This window comes from Bufo bufo, chromosome 2 (assembly GCF_905171765.1).
Source record: "Bufo bufo chromosome 2, aBufBuf1.1, whole genome shotgun sequence".
In the NCBI taxonomy this organism is placed as follows: Eukaryota; Metazoa; Chordata; class Amphibia; order Anura; family Bufonidae; genus Bufo; species Bufo bufo.
Window position 1 is genome coordinate 508,491,204 of NC_053390.1, and position 20,337 is coordinate 508,511,540.

The 20,337-nt window shown below is 44.3% G+C and overlaps 1 protein-coding gene across 1 annotated transcript in view; it reads right to left on the reverse strand.

The window, feature by feature from the left end:
- Window positions 1-16,554: 16,554 nt before the first annotated feature.
- The window catches only part of POLR2B (RNA polymerase II subunit B), a 45,831-nt gene continuing 42,048 nt past the window's right edge, over window positions 16,555-20,337 (reverse strand). Inside the window, exons 22-25 of the mRNA XM_040417865.1 lie at window positions 20,162-20,275; window positions 18,173-18,333; window positions 17,287-17,482; window positions 16,555-16,900 (exon numbers count right to left, since the gene is read on the reverse strand). Coding sequence (XP_040273799.1) covers window positions 16,811-16,900; window positions 17,287-17,482; window positions 18,173-18,333; window positions 20,162-20,275 — 561 coding nt within the window. The 3' untranslated portion in view covers window positions 16,555-16,810. The remainder of the gene's footprint in view (window positions 16,901-17,286; window positions 17,483-18,172; window positions 18,334-20,161; window positions 20,276-20,337) is intronic.

Here is a 20,337-nt window from a genome sequence, read left to right on the forward strand (position 1 = left end):
CCCTTTCCGTGACCTCGTCCGAGCTGGACAATTCCCCTTCAGACCTGCGCTCCCTGGGGGGGGGAGAGGAGTCTGAGCAAGCTTCTAGCCGAGGGGGAGAAGCGGAGTCATCCTAGGAGGGATGCTGTCGCTCATGCTGGACTAGTAGTAGTCAGACGTCCTCTGCGGGAACCACTGTGAGGGGACGAAGTGGTTGGCGCCGCAGGATTGGAAACGGACATACGTTCCATAAAAGACATGGCTGCCTTGGCAAACAGGGCTAAATCAGCAGGCCGCGCAGGACATGGCAGATGCCCATGCGGGAGCCGCAGACTCCGCAGTGACCGGGGGGGGACTGGACTGGGCAAGAGAAGGGGGAGAAGGGTGATTCTGTCCAGGAGCAGGGCAGGAGGCACAGGTACCAGTGACCAAAAGTGGAAGCAGACACTCCATACAGGACCCTCTTGGGGTCTGAGAAGACGTCTTAACGGACTTGGGCTTAGGCATGGTGGTCCCTCACAAAAAGTGATGAAAAAGTCCTACCGCTCAGGTAACAGCGCAGGCACAAACCCAGAGAGGAGCGGTGGACCAGGGGGGGGGGGGGTGCTTGAAGCAGCCGTTCAGTGAGAGAAGCCTCTCAGTAGCAGCAGGAGTGCCGATTAGGCTCCGCCCCCCGGCCGCAGCAGCAGAAAGGAGCCGAAGCACTGATTAGGTTCCGCCCCCCGGACGCGTCATAGGAGCACAGAGGATGCAGCTTCATACTTATCTGCTCTTGCAGAGCTTCTCCCTCGACTCCAGGACCAGCAGGGATGCACCTCTTCAGACTTCTGACTCCTTGCCCAGGAGTGCAGTGCTCTGGTGGAGGGTGGCAGCAGGTGACCCAGGAGCTGGTGGGATGCCGGAGCTAACAGGTCGAGCCCGGATCCACTTATCTTCTTGGGGGGGAAATGGAGGCAGCCAGGCAACGTCCCACAGACGGCGGCGGGCACTCCACGGGGGACCAGGAAGGCGCCATGCCGACCTGTGTCCCCATCTAGAAAGAAAATAACAAACCGGAGTAGAGATAGTGTAGCGTGTCAACCTCCTTCACCAGACACTAAGCAAAGACTGAGTTCCTCCTGGTGGAGTCGGGGGGGGGGGGGGGGGGGGGGGGTATAGCCCGAGGAGGAGGAGCTCTTTTGTATTTGAATAGTGTCCCTCCTACTAATACCTCTAAGCTATACCCATGGTCTGTGTCCCCCAATGGATAAAAGTACGAGAAATAGCCGTTTTGGCACAGTTTTTATTTTTTGTTATTTACAACATTCATCTGACAGGTTAGATCATGTGGTATTTTTATAGAGCCGGTTATTACGGACGCGGCGATACCCAATATGTACAAACTGGATTCCAAAAAAGTTGGGACACTAAACAAATTGTGAATAAAAACTGAATGCAATGATGTGGAGATGGCAAATGTCAATATTTTATTTGTAATAGAACGTAGATGACAGATCAAACGTTTAATCCGAGTAAATGTATCATTTTAAAAGGAAAAATACATTGATTCAAATTTTCACGGTGTCAACAAATCCCAAAAAAGTTGGGACAAGTAGCAATAAGAGGCTGGAAAAAGTAAATTTGAGCATAACGAAGAGCTGGAAGACCAATTAACACTAATTAGGTCAATTGGCAACATGATTGGGTATAAAAGAGCTTCTCAGAGTGGCAGTGTCTCTCAGAAGCCAAGATGGGTAGAGGATCACCAATTCCCACAATGTTGCGCAGAAAGATAGTGGAGCAATATCAGAAAGGTGTTACCCAGCGAAAAATTGGAAAGACTTTGCATCTATCACCATCAACTGTGCATAACATCATCTGAAGATTCAGAGAATCTGGAACAATCTGTGCGTAAGGGTCAAGGCCGTAAAACCATACTGGATGCCCGTGATCTCCGGGCCCTTAAACGACACTGCACCACAAACAGGAATGCTACTGTAAAGGAAATCACAGAATGGGCTCAGGAATACTTCCAGAAACCATTGTCAGTGAACACAATCCACCGTGCCATCCGCCGTTGCCAGCTGAAACTCTACAGTGCAAAGAAGCCATTTCTAAGCAAGATCCACAAGCTCAGGCGTTTTCACTGGGCCAGGGATCATTTAAAATGGAGTGTGGCAAAATGGAAGACTGTTCTGTGGTCAAACGAGTCACGATTCAAAGTTCTTTTTGGAAATCTGGGACGCTATGTCATCCGGACCAAAGAGGACAAGGACAACCCAAGTTGTTATCAATGCTCAGTTCAGAAGCCTGCATCTCTGATGGTATGGGGTTGCATGAGTGCGTGTGGCATGGGCAGCTTGCATGTCTGGAAAGGCACCATCAATGCAGAAAAATATATTCAGGTTCTAGAACAACATATGCTCCCATCCAGACGTCATCTCTTTCAGGGAAGACCCTGCATTTTTCAACAAGATAATGCCAGACCACATTCTGCATCAATCCCAACATCATGGCTGCGTAGAAGGATCCGGGTACTGAAATGGCCAGTCTGCAGTCCAGATCTTTCACCTATAGAGAACATTTGGCGCATCATAAAGAGGAAGGTGCAACAAAGAAGGCCCAAGACGATTGAACAGTTAGGCTGGGTTCACACGAGCGTGTCCGGATTAGTTCCGGATGCATCCCGGTGTGTTGCGGCAAACCCGCGCGAGTAGGAATGCAATTGCAGTCAGTTTTGACTGCGATTGCGCTCCGATGTTCAGTTTTTATCTCGCGGGTGCAATGTGTTTTGCACGCGCGTGATAAAAAACCGACTGTGGTACCCAGACCCGAACTTCTTCACAGAAGTTCAGGTTTGGGTTCGGTGTTGTGTAGATATTATTTTCCCTTATAACATGGTTATAAGGGAAAATAATAGCATTCTGAAAAACAGAATGCTTAGTAGGTGATCAATTGAGGGTTAAAAAAAATTAACTCACCTTCTCCTCTCGTTCGCGTAGTTCTCCCGGTCTTTAGTTCTTTAAAAGATGAACTATGGGCTAAAGGACCTTTGGTGACGTCAGATCACATGCTCCAATCACATGGTCCATCACCGCGGTGATGGACCATGTGATTGGAGCATGTGATCTGACGTCACCAAAGGTCCTTTAGCCCATAGTTCATCTTTTAAAGAACTAAAGACCGGGAGAACTACGCGAACGAGAGGAGAAGGTGAGTTAATTTTTTTTAACCCTCAATTGATCACCTACTAAGCATTCTGTTTTCAGAATGCTATTATTTTCCCTTATAACCATGTTATAAGGGAAAATAATATAGTGAATAGACTGTCACCTAGCAACCATGCGTGAAAATCGCACCGCATCCGCACTTGCTTGCGGATGCTTGCGATTTTCACGCAACCCCATTCACTTCTATGGGGCCTGCGTTGCGTGAAAAACGCAGAATATAGAGCATGCTGCGATTTTCACGCAACGCACAAGTGATGCGTGAAAATCACCGCTCATCTGAACAGCCCCATAGAAATGAATGGGTCAGGATTCAGTGCGGGTGCAATACGTTCACCTACCGCATTGCACCCGCGTGGAATACCCGCCCGTGTGAACGCAGCTTTAGAGGCCTGTATTAGACAAGAATGCAAGAGCATTCCTATTTCTAAACTTGAGAAACTGGTCTCCTCGGTCCCCAGACATCTTTTGAGTGTTGTAAGAAGGGGAGATGCCACACAGTGGTGAAAATGGCCTTTTCCTAACTTTTTGGGGATTTGTTGACACCATGAAATTCTGATTCAACATATTTTTCCCTTAAATGGTACATTTTCTCAGTTTAAACTTTTGTTCCGTGATTTATGTTCTATTCTGAATAAAATATTAGAAGTTGGCACCTCCACATCATTGCATTCAGTTTTTATTCACGATTTGTATAGTGTCCCAACTTTTTTGGAATCCGGTTTGTAAATGTAAAATATATATATATATATATATATATATATATATATATATATATATATATATATATATATATATATATATACACATACATACATACATACATACATACACACACAGTACAGACCAAAAGTTTGGACACACCTTCTCATTCAAAGAGTTTTCTTTATTTTCATGACTATGAAAATTGTAGATTCACACTGAAGGCATCAAAACTATGAATTAACATGTGGAATTATATACATAACAAACAAGTGTGAAACAACTGAAAATATGTCATATTCTACAGTCTTGTGAAAAAATTAGGACACCCTTTGAAAGCATGTGGTTTTTTGTAACATTTTTAATAAATGGTTATTTCATCTCCGTTTCAACAATACAGAGAGATTAAAGTAATCCGACTAAACAAAGAAAACTGAAGAAAAGTCTTTTCAAGATCTTCTGTAAATGTCATTCTACAAAAATGCCTATTCTAACTGAGGAAAAAGATAGGACACCCTTGCCCCTAATAGCGAGTGTTACCTCCTTTGGCTGAAATAACTGCAGTGAGACGGTTCTTGTAGCCATCTACCAGTCTTCGACATCGGTCTGAGGAAATTTTACCCCACTCCTCAATGCAGAACTTTTTCAGCTGTGAGATGTTTGAGGGGTTTCTTGCACGTACAGCCCTTTTCAAGTCACCCCACAGCATCTCAATGGGATTCAAATCTGGACTTTGACTTGGCCATTCCAGGACTCTCCATTTCTTCTTTTTCAGCCAATCTTTGGTTGATTTACTAGTATGTTTTGGGTCATTGTCATGTTGCATGGTCCAGTTCCGCTTCAGCTTTAATTTTCTAACTGATGGTCTCACATGTTCTTCAAGCACCTTCTGATACACAGTAGAATTCATCGTGGATTCTATGATGGTGAGCTGACCAGGTCCTGCTGCAGCAAAGCAGCCCCAAACCATGACACTTCCACCTCCATGCTTCACAGTTGGTATGAGGTTCTTTTCTTGGAATGCTGTGTTTGGTTTACGCCAAACATGTCCTCTGCTGTTGTGTCCAAATAATTCAATTTTGGACTCATCTGTCCAAAGAACATTATTCCAGAAGTCCTGGTCTTTGTCAACTTTATCGCTGGCAAATGTCAGTCTGGCCTCGATGTTTCTCTTGGAAAGCAAAGGTTTCCTCCTTGCACACCTCCCATGCAAGTTAAACTTGTACAGTCTCTTTCTGATTGTAGAGGCATGTACTTCTACATCAACAGTAGCCAGAGCCTGCTGTAGTTCTCGAGATGACACTTTAGGGTTTTTGGATACCTCTTTTAGCATCTTGCGGTCTGCTCTTGGGGTGAGCTTGCTGGGGCGACCAGTCCTGGGCATGTTGGCAGTTGTTTTGAAAGCCCTCCACTTGTAGACTATCTTCCGGACAGTGGAATGGCTGATTTCAAAATCTTTTGAGATCTTTTTAAATCCCTTCCCAGACTCATAGGCTGCTACAATCTTTTTTCTGAAGTCCTCTGACAGCTCTTTTGCTCTCACCATGGTGCTCACTCTCACTTCAACAGCCAGGAGCACACCAAACTAAATGTCTGAGGTTTAAATAGGGCAAGCCTCATTCAACATGCAGAGTAACGATCTACTAATTATGTGCACCTGGTGTGATATACCTGTGTGAGATCTGAGCCAATTTAAGAGGGAATACATGTGAGGGTGTCCTATCTTTTTCCTCAGTTAGAATAGGCATTTTTGTAGAATGACATTTACAGAAGATCTTGAAAAGACTTTTCTTCAGTTTTCTTTGTTTAGTTGGATTACTTTAATCTCTCTGTATTGTTGAAACGGAGATGAAATAACCATTTATTAAAAATGTTACAAAAAACCACATGCTTTCAAAGGGTGTCCTAATTTTTTCACATGACTGTAGGTTCTTCAAAGTAGCCACCTTTTGCTTTGATTACTGCTTTGCACACTCTTGGCATTCTCTTGATGAGCTTCAAGAGGTAGTCCCCTGAAATGGTTTTCACTTCACAGGTGTGCCCTGCCAGGTTTAATAAGTGGGATTTATTGCCTTATAAATGGGGTTGGGACCATCAGTGGCGTTGAGGAAAAGTCAGGTGGATACACAGCTGGTAGTCCTACTGAATAGACTGTTAGAATTTGTATTATGGCAAGAAAAAAGCAGCCAAGTAAAGAAAAACGAGTGGCCATCATTACTTTAAGAAATGAAGGTCAGTCAGCCGAAAAATTGGGAAAACTTTGAAAGTAAGGGCTATTTGACCATGGAGGAGAGTGATTGGGTGCTGCGCCAGATGACCTGGTCTCCACAGTCACCGGACCTGAACCCAATCGAGATGGTTTGGGGTGAGCTGGACCGCAGAGTGAAGGCAAAAGGGCCAACAAGTGCTAAGCATCTCTGGGAACTCCTTCAAGACTGTTGGAAGACTATTTCAAGGGACTACCTCTTGAAGCTCATCAAGAGAACGCCAAAAGTGTGCAAAGCAGTAATCAAAGCAAAAAGGTGGCTACTTTGAAGAACCTAGAATATGACATATTTTCAGTTGTTTCACACTTGTTTGTTATCTATATAATTCCACATGTGTTAATTCATAGTTTTGATGCCTTCATAGTCATGAAAATAAAGAAAACTCTTTGAATGAGAAGGTGTGTCCAAACTTTTGGTCTGTACTGTATATACACACACACACATATACATACACACATACGTTTTATTGTCTCCATAGTCCAAGAGCCATAGTTTATTCAGTTTTTGGGCGATTATCTTGGGTAGGGTATGATTTTTGCGGGATGAGATGACTGTTTGATTGGCACTATTTTGGGGTGCGTATGACTTTTTGATCGCTTGCTATTACACTTTGTGATGTAAGGTGACAATAAATGGCTTTTTACACAGTTTTTATTTTTTTACAGTATTCACCTGAGGGGTTAGGTCATGTGATCTTTTTATAGAGCAGGTTATTACGGACGCGGCGATACCTAATGTGTAGTGCATTTTATTTTTAAATCAATGATAAGTGTTTTTTTATTTTTACCCAGACCTACTTGGTTCTTGAAGATCCAGTGGGTCTGATGTCTGTATAATACAGTACATTATATAGTGTACTGTATTTTCACTTTACAAAGTCTGATCAGCACCATGGACAGCCTCTGATCAGTGAAGGCATCCGGTTGCCATGGTAAACATCACTCGCTGCCACAACAGAGCTGAAAAGGCACAGCAGCCCCCGATGGGAGAGGGAGCTCCCTCTCTGTTAACTCCTTCCGTACAGCGGTCCCTACGGGGAGGGGGGTGGTCGGGGACCCCTCCTCGGCATTGTCCCAGGGTGCCTGCCACGCGGCGGTGATCGGAACTACACAGAACGTACAGGTACGCCTTGTGTCCTTAAGAGGTTAAAGTGATGAACAAGTTACACACCCTCCAAAATTGTATCAATAAGGCTCCATTCACACGTCCGCAAAATGTGTCCGCATCCTTTCCGCAATTTTGCGGAAAGGGTGCGGACCCATTCATTCTCTATGGGGACGGATTGTGCTGTCCGCATCCACATTTGCGGATCCGCACTTCCGCATCCGTGCTTCCGTTTCCGCAAAAAAATAGAACATGTCCTATTCTTGTCCGCAATTGCGGACAAGAACAGGCATATTCTATTATGTCGGCAATGTGCGGTCCGCAAAATGCGGAACACACATTGCCGCTTTCCGTGTTTTGCGGATCCGTGTCTCCGTGTATCCGCAAAACACATTGCGGACGTGTGAATGGAGCCTAAAAACTACAGATTGCCCTGCGAAAAATTATCCTTTACACAACCCCATAGACATAAATACGAAAAAGGTAATTGGTCAGAAAATGGCAATGCAAAGAAAAAAAAAGAAAGAATTAAAAATATATTTTATCCCAAAGTTTAATTTTTTTATGTCTTTAACCCCTTAAGGACTCAGCCCTATTTCACCTTAAGGACTTGGCCATTTTTTGCAAATCTGACCAGTGTCACTTTATGTGGTGATAACTTTTAAACGCTTTTACTTATCCAGGCCATTCTGAGATGTTTTTTTGTCACATATTGTACTTCATAACACTGGTAAAATGGAGTAAAAAAAATGAATATTTATTTAAAAAAAAAAGTTTCAATTTTTCTACTTCTATAATACATAGTAATACCTCCAAAAATAGCTATTCGTTTACATTCCCCATATGTCTACTTCATGTTTGGATAATTTTGGGAATGCCATTTTATTTTTTTGGGGATGTTACAAGGCTTAGAAGTTTAGATGCAAAACCCACTTTTTAGGGACCAGTTCAGGTCTGAAGTCACTTTGTGAGGCTTACATAATAGAAACCACCCAAAAGTGAACCCATTCTAGAAACTACACCCCTCAAGGTATTCAAAACTGATTTTACAAACATTATTAACCCTTTAGGTGTTCCAAGAGTTAATGGCAAATGGATATGAAATTTAAGAATTTCAATTTTTGGACAAATTTTCAATTTTAATCCATTTTTTCCACTAACAAAGCAAGGGTTAACAGCCAAACAAAACTCTATATTTATTGCCCTGACTCTGCGGTTTACAGAAACACCAGATATGTGGTCGTACACCACTCTACGGCCCCACGTCAGGGCGTAGAGGGAAAGGAACGCATTGTGGTTTTTGGAAGGCAGATTTCGCTGGACTGGTTTATTTACACCATGTCCCATTTGAAGCCCCCTGATGCACCCCTAGAGTAGAAACTCCAAAAACGTGACCCCATTTTGGAAACTACGGGATAAGGTGGCAGTTTTTTTGGTACTATTTTAGGGTACATATGATTTTTGGTTGCTCTATATTACACTTTTTGTGAAGCAAAGTAACAAAAAATAGAAATTTCATCTCCATTTGCCATTGACTCTTGTGGAACACTTAAAAGGGTTAACAAAGTTTGTAAAATCAGTTTTGAATACCTTGAGGGGTGTAGTTTCTAAAATGGGGTCACTTTTGGAGTTTCTACTCTAGGGGTGCATCAGGGGGGCTTCAAATGGGACATGGTGTCAAAAAACAAGTCCAGCAAAAACTGCCATCCAAAATCCATATGGCATTCCTTTCCTTCTGCGCCCTGCCGTGTGCCCGTACAGAGGTTTACGACCACATATGGGGTGTTTCTGTAAACTAAAGAATCAGGGCAATAAATATTGAGTTTTGTTTGGCTGTTTACCTTGCTTTGTTACGGGAAAAAACAACATTACTTACCGGTAATCGTTTTTCTCGATACCCATGACGGCACCCAGTGCGACTCAGGACCTCCCATCAGGACAGGAAACCTGAGAAGATAAAAAGGACACACCTCCACCCAACACCAGTGGAAGAAATAAATTGTTCTCCGGAGAGAAGTGATAAGGGATTAAAGACCCTCTCTTTTTTTTTTAAATCTATATTACTTCATATAGACCTGACTGATACTTTATATATTTTTATAAATGTATTCGTATCTGTATCTATATATGGGGAGGGAACTATCGGGTGCCGTCATGGGTATCGAGAAAAACGATTACCGGTAAGTAATGTTGTTTTCCCCTCACCCATGACGGCACCCAGTGCGAGATAGACTATAAGTAGAGTCTAGGGGGGGGCCACAGCCTGCAGGACCTTCTGCCCAAATGAGGCGTCAGAATGGAGCTGCAACCTATAATGTCTGAGAAAGGTATGTGGGGAACTCCATGTAGCTGCCCTACAAATCTGAGCTAAGGACACGTCAGCTCTTTCAGCCCATGAAGTAGACACTGCCCGAGTAGAATGGGCCCCGAACCCAGAAGGAGGGGAAAGACCCAAGGAGATGTAAGCCCTTGTTATGGCCTTCTTCACCCATCTGGCAATAACCCCGCAGGATGCTTTTTTTACCCCTATTCTTCCCTAAAAACTGGACAAGAAGGTTCTCGTCTTTCCTCCATGAAGACGTAACATCCAGGTAAACTAACAAGCATCTTTTAACGTCCAAGGAATGCAAACTTTTTTCCCTGCTATTGGAGGGGTTAGGAAAAAAGGAAGGCAACACAATGTCCTGGCTCCTGTGAAAATCTGAGACAACTTTGGGAAGGAAGGAAGGCAGGGGCCTAATTACTACTTGATTGTCCTGGATGACAGTATATGGTGGATGTGAAGAGAAGGCTTGGATCTCCGAGACCCTCCTAGCAGAGGTGATTGCCAGTAGAAAAGCCATTTTAATGGACAGGATGTCAATTGGGATCTCTAACAAGGGCTCAAATGGCTTATCGGTTAGGGCTGTCAAGACCCTGTTTAAATCCCATGGAGGGGAAAGAGGCCTTACAGAAGGATGGATTCTGGCCGCGGCAGAAAGAAAACGTTTGACCCAAGGATGCATAGCTAACTGATAGTCGAAAAAATAGCTCAAGGCGGATACCTGTACTTTTAGGGTGGAGGCTTTGAGTCCCTTGTCTAACCCTGCCTGCAAGAAGTCTAAAACTTTAGGTATTTCTGGAGGTTTAAATGGATCAGGGCTAGACCCTAGAAAGGAAGCAAAGATATTCCACACTCTATTATATTTCCTGGCTGTTGTAGCTTTCCTACTGCCTAAAAGGGTGGAAACAACCTTGTTAGAGAGCCCTCTACTCAACCAGATGCCCCTGTCAAACTCCACACTGCCAATTGTAGAATCTCCGGATTGGGGTGGCATACAGGCCCCTGGAGAAGGAGGTCCTCCCTTGGAGGGATCGTCCAGGGGGGGCTTCTGGTTAGATTTAACAGGGTGGAGTACCAGATCCTTTTGGGCCATTTCGGGGCTACCAGGATTATAGAGGCTCCCTCCCTCCGTACCTTCTTCAGTACGTGAGGAATTAGGGAAATAGGTGGGAAGGCATAGCCTCGTTCTCGGCTCCAATCCTGGGCCAGACTGTCCACGGCCGTGGGGTTCTCTGTGTGATTTAAAGAGAAGAACCTCTCTGTCTTCCTGTTCTTCCGGGTAGCGAAGAGGTCTATAGTTGGAGTCCCAAACCTTAAGACAATCTGGGAAAAGACTTCTTCGTTCAGACTCCACTCTGCCTGGCTGAGTTCCACTCGGCTTAAAAAGTCGGCCACCGTGTTCTCTTTTCCCTTTAGATGTATTGCAGATAGGAGCAGGTTCCTGTCTTCTGCTATTTTGAAAATTTCCTGGCAGAGGAAGATTAGGGATGGTATTTTTGTTCCGCCCTGGTGATTTATATAGGCCACTGTTGAATTGTCCGAGTAAAAGACCAGTTTTTTGTTCAAGACATCTGGAACTGCCACCCTTAGAACTCTTTCTACTGCCCTGAGTTCCTTGTAATTTGATGTGCAGGCTCGGGTTCTTAGATCCCATCTTCCCTGCCAATATTTCCCATCTGAATGAGCCCCCCAACCCCACGGACTGGCGTCTGTTGTTATCCGTATGGGTTCTATGAAGGACCAGGGCATCCCTGCCGAAAGATTCTTCTCGGATGTCCACCATAGGAGGGAATACCTTGCTCTGGAGGAGAGATGAAATTTTTCCTCTAGTGTTTGTGGAAGACCATTCCATTTCTTTAAGATATCCCACTGTAACGATCTTGTGTGAATCTGAGCAAACGGCACTGCGGGAATCGTAGCCGTCAGGTGCCCCAATACTGCCATCGCCTTCCTGATGGAACATCGGAAGGAGCGGAAAAGGATCCAAACATGTTTCTTTGTTGAAACTATTTTCTTCTGAGGAAGGAATGTTTTCTGAGCCCTGGAATCTAGCTGCATCCCTAAAAATACGCAATTTTGAGAGGGGGTTAGGCAAGACTTTTCTCGATTGATCTTCCATCCCAGATCTTTCAGTAGAGAACACACCAGGACAAGATCCGTCTGTAACTGTACCTTCGTCTGGGCTATGAACAAAAAGTCGTCCAGATAGGGTACTAACACTATCCTGGACAATCGGAGGAATGCCACCATCTCCGCCACAATCTTTGTAAAAATTCTCGGGGCTTGTGAGACCCCAAACGGGAGGGCCCTGTATTGCAGGTGCAGAAGCTGGCCCTTTACTTGGACTGCCGTTCTCAAATACTTTTGGGAGGAGGGATGAATAGGGATGTGGTAATAAGCATCCTCTAAGTCTATACTTGCCATCCAGCAATCTTTGTATAGCAGGTCTATAGTTGTTTTTATCGTCTCCATCCGGAATCTTTTGTATTTCAGGAACTTGTTTAGTCGTTTTAGATTTAGAATCATTCGAAAGGACCCATTGGGTTTCTTTACTAGAAAGAGTGGGGAGTAATACCCCCTGCCCTCCTCTTCTATGGGAACTTGACAAACGACTCCTTTGTCCAATAACAACTGAACCTCTGCCTCTAAAACTGTGGATTTTAAGGGATCTTTCGGAGTTGGAGTGTGGGTGAAGAAATTTTGGGGGTAGGAGAGAAACTCCAATCTGACTCCCTCTGCTATCCCTCCCAAAACCCATTTGTTTTGGGTGACTTTTGACCAAGCAGGGAGAAAGGAAGAGAGTCTCCCCCCAACTTGGAGCCCGGCGTCATTGCTGCTTATCTTTTTTATTATCCTGAGATTTGAAAAGAAAGCCGCTAGATTTCCTTTGAAATCGATCTCTCTCTTTCCTATCGTAGGGCTTGCCCCTCTGCCTTCTAAAGCTCTGCTGGGGCCTACGAAAAAAGGGGGGCTTCTGAGGGACAGGAAACCCCCTTTTTTTGTCAGAGGCCTTCTCCAGGATGTCATCTAAAGATGACCCAAATAATCTGTCGCCTTCACACGGAAGGGCACAGAGTCTGGCCTTAGATCCCTGGTCACCCTTCCAGGATCTAAGCCAAATAGCTCTTCTAGCCGCATTTGTCATAGCAGAGGCTCTGGCGGAAAAGCGCATCACATCAGTGGAGGCATCCGTTAAAAAATCAGCTGCTTTTGAGAAGGTGGGGAGAGAAGCTAGGAGCTCTTCTCTAGGTCTTTTTTCTTTAAGATGTGACTCTAGCTGGTCAATCCATAGTCTCAGTGACCGGGAAACCCAGGTGGCTGCGACTGCCGGTCTGAGACAGGCGGCCGATGTCTCCCAAGCCCGTTTAAGATATATGTCCGCTTTTTTATCTAACGGGTCAGAAAGACAACCTAAATCCTCAAATGGGAGGGCAGACTTTTTTGCAATTTTGGCGACTGGTGCATCCACCGTAGGGGCCCTATCCCAACTTGAGGACACTTTTTCTTCATAAGGGTATTTTCTTTTAACAGAGGAAGGTATGAAGAACTTTCTGTCAGGATTTTTCCACTCTTTTTTAATAATCGCCTGCATGCTTTCATGCATAGAAAAAACCCTATGCTTTTTAGGGCCTAATGCCTGGAAGGCCTGATCCGCAACTGATCTGGTCTGCTTAATGTCTTCCAGCTGCATAGTTGCTCGGACCGCTTTTAATAATGGCTGCGTATCCTCAGGGGAAAAGAAGGACTTCCCTGAATATTCCTCGTCCGAGGAATCTGAATTACTGGAATCTAGCTGCCCAGATTCTCTGGCCTCACTATCGGATGAGTCCATTTCCATACTATCACATTCTGTGGCTTTATCCGGGGATCTGGCACGGCCTTTACTGAAAGTCTTGAAGGATGCTTTGATTAAGGACCTCATAGATCTTGTAAGGGTCTGGGACTGTTCCGCTACCAGTTTGTCTATACATGCCGTACACAGAGGTTTCTGATAGGATGCAGATAGAGTCGTCTTACAATCTGCACACTCTTTGTGTTTTGACTTGGAAGACGACTTTTTTGGAGGCTTTGGGATCCAAGACAGAAACACCTTATTAGTAAAAAAAAAGGAACGTTCTCACCATGTGAATTTTTCCTTCCCCATCCTTAGGACCAGTACCGGACTTGCAGGCCTCAAGGGGTCCAGGGGTTCAGCGCGTCCATCTGTAGGCTCCGACATGCTTGCTAGCTGGATCCTACCTCAGCACAAACACACTGTGCCTCCGCTGGCTGCCTGCACCTGCTGCCGCATTTATAGATTTAAAAGACGCGCCTCGGCCCTCACTTCCGGGTCCTGCGCGTCGAGGGAGAAGCCCCGCCCCCCCGACGTCATCGGCCAGCCCTGAAAGATGGCCCCGCGCATGCGCATAAGCGCTCAGACGCGCGGGCGCCATTCTCAAACTGGGCAAGCCGGCATGGGGAGCCGGCTGAACACGGCCACAGCGGCTCCCCGCAGGACCGGCAGCGAGTGCGGGCAGACTTGTGGGGAGCGGCTTCCGGCACGGCCACAGAACTACCGCTCCCCAGGGATAGGTCTTCCCACGGCATAGCCACAGACCCCCCCCAGCGCTGGTGCTTCTTCTTCTGAGGTATGTCGTGCAGTACTACTGCTGCTTCTCAGGAACTCCCATCCGGAGGACAGGAAACCTGAACTGGTGTTGGGTGGAGGTGTGTCCTTTTTATCTTCTCAGGTTTCCTGTCCTGATGGGAGGTCCTGAGTCGCACTGGGTGCCGTCATGGGTGAGGGGAAAAAAAAAATGGATTAAAATGGAAAATATTTGCCAAAAAATAGCTGTTTTGGCACAGTTTTTATTTTTTATTATTTAAAAACGTTCATCTGACAGATTAGATCATGTACTATTTTTACGGACGCAGGGATACCTAATATATGTTTACTTTAAATTTATTTACGTTTTACACAATAATATCATTTTTGAAACAAAAGAAAAAAAATCATTTTAGCGTCTCCATAGTCTGAGAGCCATAGTTTTTTTTATTTTTTGGGTGATTGTCTTAGTTAGGGTCTAATTTTTTGCAGGATGAGATGGCCGTTTTAGGCTACTTTCACACCTGCGTTCAGGTGTCCGCTCGTGAGCTCCGTTTGAAGGGGGTCACGAGCGGTCCTGAACGCAGCCGTCCGGCCCCAATGCATTCTCAGTGGAGGCGGATCCACTGAGAATGCATCCGCTTGCCAGCGCTCAGCCTCCGCTCAGTGAGCGGACACCTGAACGCTGCTTGCAGCGTTCGGGTGTCCGCCTCGCCGTGCGGAGGCGAGCGGATCCGTCCAGACTTCTAATGGAAGTCAATGGGGACGGATCCGCTTGAAGATGACACCATATGGCTCAATCTTCAAGCGGATCCGTTCCCCATTGACTTTCAATGTAAAGTCTGAACGGATCCGCTCAGGCTACTTTCAGACTTAGAAAATTTTCTAAGTTATAATGCAGACGGATCCGTTCTGAACGGATGCAAACGTCTGCATTATCGGAGCGGATCCGTCTGATGAAACAGACGGATCCGCTCCGAACGCTAGTGTGAAAGTAGCCTTAATGGTATGATTTTGGTGTAGATACGACTTTTTTGATCACTTTTATTACCTTTTTTTGGAAGTAAGGTGAGCAAAATTTCAATTTCATCAGAGTTTTTATTTTTTATGGCGTTCACCGTGCGGGGAATATAACATTACCGTTTTATAGATCGGGTCGTTACGGACACGGTCATATATAACATGTGTAGGGAATTTTTATTTTTTTTTTCATTTTTAATCAGGGATAAATGTGTTTTTTTTATTTTTACTTTTTTTCACTTTAACATTTTTTTTACCCAGACCCACTTGGTTCTTGAAGATCCAGTGGGTCTGATGTCTGTATAATACAGTACACTATATAGTGTACTGCACTGTATTTCACTCACACTTTGTCTGAACAGATCTCTGCCTTTAGCACAGATCTGTTCAGCACCATGGACAGCAGGATGCTCCCTCCCTCTGTCACCCCATCCTGTCCGGGGGCTGCAAAGGCAAAGCAGCCCCCCGATGGGAGAGGGAGGGAGCTCCCCACCTCTTCCATACAGCGGTCCCTACGGACCGCGGCATGGAAGGGGTTAACTTTCAAATATATGGGCACTTTGAGGTTTCTGATCCCTGCGGTCACGGACCGCAGGGATCAAAAACTTGCATAAGCGCTAAAAACCGCAGGTCTGAATTGACCTGCGGTTTGTAGCGATTGCCTAGTGGGGTCCTGTGACCCCCCCCGCATTGCCGTTGTCACAGGGTGCCTGCTGAATGATTTCAACAGGCACCCTGTTCCAATCACTGCCGGCCATGCGGCAGTGATCAAAACTACACAGGACGTACCGGTACGCCCGGGGTCCTTAAGGACGCGGGAAACAGGGCGTACCGGTACGTCCTAAGTCCTTAAGGGGTTAAACACAAGAAAAGCCATAAAAAAAAAATATAAAATATCATGTTGCATGATTGTAATCCTACTGACCCGGAGAATGAGGGGAACAGGTCAGGTTAGTTTTGCTGCATAGGGAACATCGTATAAACGGGAACCTTAAAACTGTGGAACAGCTTCCCATCAGAAGGGACTTAATAGGATGTCTCTACACAGTCTGACACCGTCAGCACACACAACACAGTGTTGGATTGCATAGGGACATGCCTTAATGACAAACAGCTGCCTATTTTTTTTAATGCATTACCAGGTGGAACAAGGTAACTACACAATACAGAGTTTGAAGAAAAGACGATCCAGAATTATTTTTCTGGGACATATTAGAATTTACTAACACACACACACACATCCACATCTTGAGAGCTTTACCAAGAAAAATAAGCTCAAAAGCAGTGTAAGATTAAGGAATCAACTTTAGTTCAAACCATCACAGATGCTAAAACCAATAAAACACACATGAACAGTAATTGAAAAAAAATTACATTTATTTAAAGCAAAGACTACTATATTGTTCTACTTGGAGGAGGAAGATTGAGCCATATGTAAAAACCATACGTAATTTAGCTTCCTCAAGAAACATTAAGAACTAGAAAACTAAATACAGATCACGCTTTGCAGCTATACAGCCTTGCACAGTAGGATGAAAACTGCTTTAACACTTTAATGACTACTAAAGTCAACATTAAAATAGCATTTAATATTTATTTTTACACTTTGGCATGAACACATATACTATGTGGTCATCATCCGTGGAGCAATGCTCATGGACATCAACTCTTGAAAAAGAAGTTTACAGGCATACGGCATCCGCACCAACGAGATCTATGAAGGAGGGAGAAAAAACAAACAAAGCCATTGTATGTTATGACCCATTTTATTCCTCAAGATTACATAACCATCTAATCTTTAACACATTAGGAAAAAAAATATGCTACTGTGAAAATTAAGTCTAGGACACTTAAAGGGGTTGTCCAGGATTTTAATACTGATGGCCTATCCTCAGGATAGGCCATAAATATCAAATCAGTGGGGGGCTCACACCCTGTAAGCCACTGATCAGCTGTTAACTTTGTAGTTCTGGAAGTACAAGCTATGTCCATTATGTAGTGGAGGGAGCTGGTAACTGTAGCGCTACTCCTACTTAAGTCAATCCTGAGGACAGGCCATCAATACTAAAACACTGGATAGATGCCAAATGTTACACTCACCTGTGTTTTGTTTCTGCATCCTCTGCATTCATACGTGTGAGTCCTGGTATTTGCAATTGCCATCAAACCACAGAGATTGCAGACATGGACTTGATAAGGATCAGAAGCTTCAAATAATCGCTCTCGCAGAAACTGGGCAGCACCATGTGCAATCTGACAATCTCGCTCCATTTCTCCGAATCGAAGACCTCCATCACTATTAAAGGATTTTTAATAATTGGTATAACAATTAGTACAATAGAAAAAATAATAAAAATACATAAAAAAGGATCAAATAGTTTCCTTCTATTCATCTAGAGGAAGTAGGAAACCCAGCGAATGAACCAATCTGCCCTAAAAATAAAAATTCATCTGGGGCAGCAGTTAGAGGTAAACCATGTAACCACTGCCATCCACCAGCGTCCATGTGCAGCAGGGGACAAGAACCAGGGTGCTGTGGTAAGAAATTGGGTTTTCCTATGTTAGTGCCAACAAGTTTGACATTTAACCATTTTTGGAGAAAGTGGCAAGGCTGTTTATTGTTATTTTGTTCTAATAAATCTCAGCATTTTTTAAGCAGTCACCTGTTGCTGCAATGAACAGATCCTGAGCTGAATATTCCACAGATTGACAGCTGTAAAAAAGCTTGCTCTGCATGTTAACGGACATTCACAACTAGATGAGCACCTACAAGGAAGGGGTTGTTACAGCTATGATATGACCATGCTACGTATGTAACAGTCATATTACTTATTATGCACTGAGAAACGAGAATGTGCATCTATTTATTGATCCTTTAACATATTGGTATAGATGTACAGCCTTTACATGCAATGTAGTATATGATGTCTAAATCGAGTTAATGACTTCCAATTTTTTTTTCAGCCTTGATTTAAACAGCACTTACCGTGATCTACCTTCCATAGGCTGTCTGTTCAGAATCTGAATGGGACCTCTTGCACGGGAATGAATTTTATCATCTACCATGTGCTTCAATCTCTGATAATAAGTAGGTCCAATGAAGATCTGTGATGTGATTTTACGTCCTGTGAATCCATTATAGAGAACCTACACAAAGTAAACCATTGATATAGTTACAGATGAGAATGTTTATGTTATATGCGTTAACATTTTAAAATCTCTGCATTTGCCTACTGCGAAAACTCCACTGCCATATTTTGTTTTTGTTCCACATTCTCTCAAAGAAAAAAAGGACGGAATTAGAGGATGGCACTCCTCGGGAAGAGCGATAAACACCTGTTGAAGACCTCAGTACAGGGTTCAAACAAGTATCTAATGAACTGAGAATCCACTTCCTCAGAATTATTGTAGGCCGACTCCAGATTTCTATTGGCCTATTTCTAAGTCACTTTTTTGTCTTCGCATTTTGGCTACATAAAATAAGAATACATTTCCCTTAATTATTTTTTATATTTAATTATATCGCAAATGACTACATAGCATAAAATCTGGTTTATGCAGATAAACAAATACATATTACTTGGTTCATTTTAAGGATTAATAATTTTTTAACTTTGACATTCTTTTCTGAGCATATAGTGTGCTGTATTCTTTTCTGAGCATATAGTGTGCTGTATAATCAGACTCGAGGTCTAACAGTGATAACTAGGGCTGCACCAATTCATCAATGCAAAAAAAAAAAAAAAAAAAATATCCTCCATGCGATTCGTTTAAATCACGTGACCACGGGGCGCGAGTGAAGAGAAGCCTCTGACTCACCGCTGTGTGGCCTCCCGTCCGCAGCGCGCTGGCAGGGCCTTACGTGCACACATAGTCAGCGAGCTGGCTGACGCTGTGTGAGACGTCAGGTCCCGCCCAGTGCATGCTGGGAAGTGGGAAGAAGATGTGGTCCGTCTCCTGCGGGCCCCATGTCAGCGCACTGCCTGGAAAGGTAAGTATAAGTTAGCAGGGGAAATGGCATCGGGGACGGACGGACATGGATGGAAATGGCATGGAGGAGCTGATGGCGGCTGGGGGACATGGATGGAAATGGCATGGAGGAGCTGATGGCGGCTGGGGGACATGGATGGAAATGGCATGGAGGAGCTGATGGCGGCTGGGAGACATGGATGGAAATGGCATGGAGGAGCTGATGGCGGCTGGGGGACATGGATGGAAATGGCATGGAGGAGCTGATGGCGGCTGGGGGACATGGATGGAAATGGCATGGAGGAGCTGATGGCGGCTGGGGGACATGGATAGAAATGGCATGGAGGAGCTGATGGCGGCTGGGGGACATGGATGGAAATGGCATGGAGGAGCTGATGGCGGCTGGGGGACATGGATGGAAATGGCATGGAGGAGCTGATGGCGGCTGGGGGACATGGATGGAAATGGCATGGAGGAGCTGATGGCGGCTGGGGGACATGGATGGAAATGGCATGGAGGAGCTGATGGCGGCTGGGGGACATGGATGGAAATGGCATGGAGGGGCTGAGCTGATGGCACTGGGGGGGGACAAAGGGTGTTGTGGACAGATAGCAGGGGGTCTGATGAGTTTTTATAAAGGAAGACAGTCTATTAATTAGTTTTTTCTTATTAAAGTACTTGATTAATTGTAAAAATATTCGGTAGAATACTCGATTGCTAAAATAATAGTTTACTGCAGCCCTAGTGATAATACAGTTTTCAATTATGGAAATGGAAAACACATGTGGTCGTGTGAATGAGCCCTAACTGTGGATAACACTACCTTGGAAAATTCACTAGTTATCTGGCGTCCTGGCCAAACATACAATGGAAACCATAAAAAGACACTTTCAAGTGTCAGTTAGCTTTTAGGACAGACTACAATATACACCCAATGATTGCAGCAATATTCTAAAATCTAATATCAAGTCATGTTTCACATTCACAGTATAAAATAATGGTGTACCTCATTTCCTCTAAGATGATATCCATAATCCGATAATAAATTTGAAATCTTTTGCACGTTGACAGCATCATTAAATGGAGTAGCATCTCCAATTTCTCCCTTGTTTGCCGACACCTACAGTTAAAGGTGTATATAAATAAAATAACCCAATAACTAAGAATAAGCTAATTAAATTA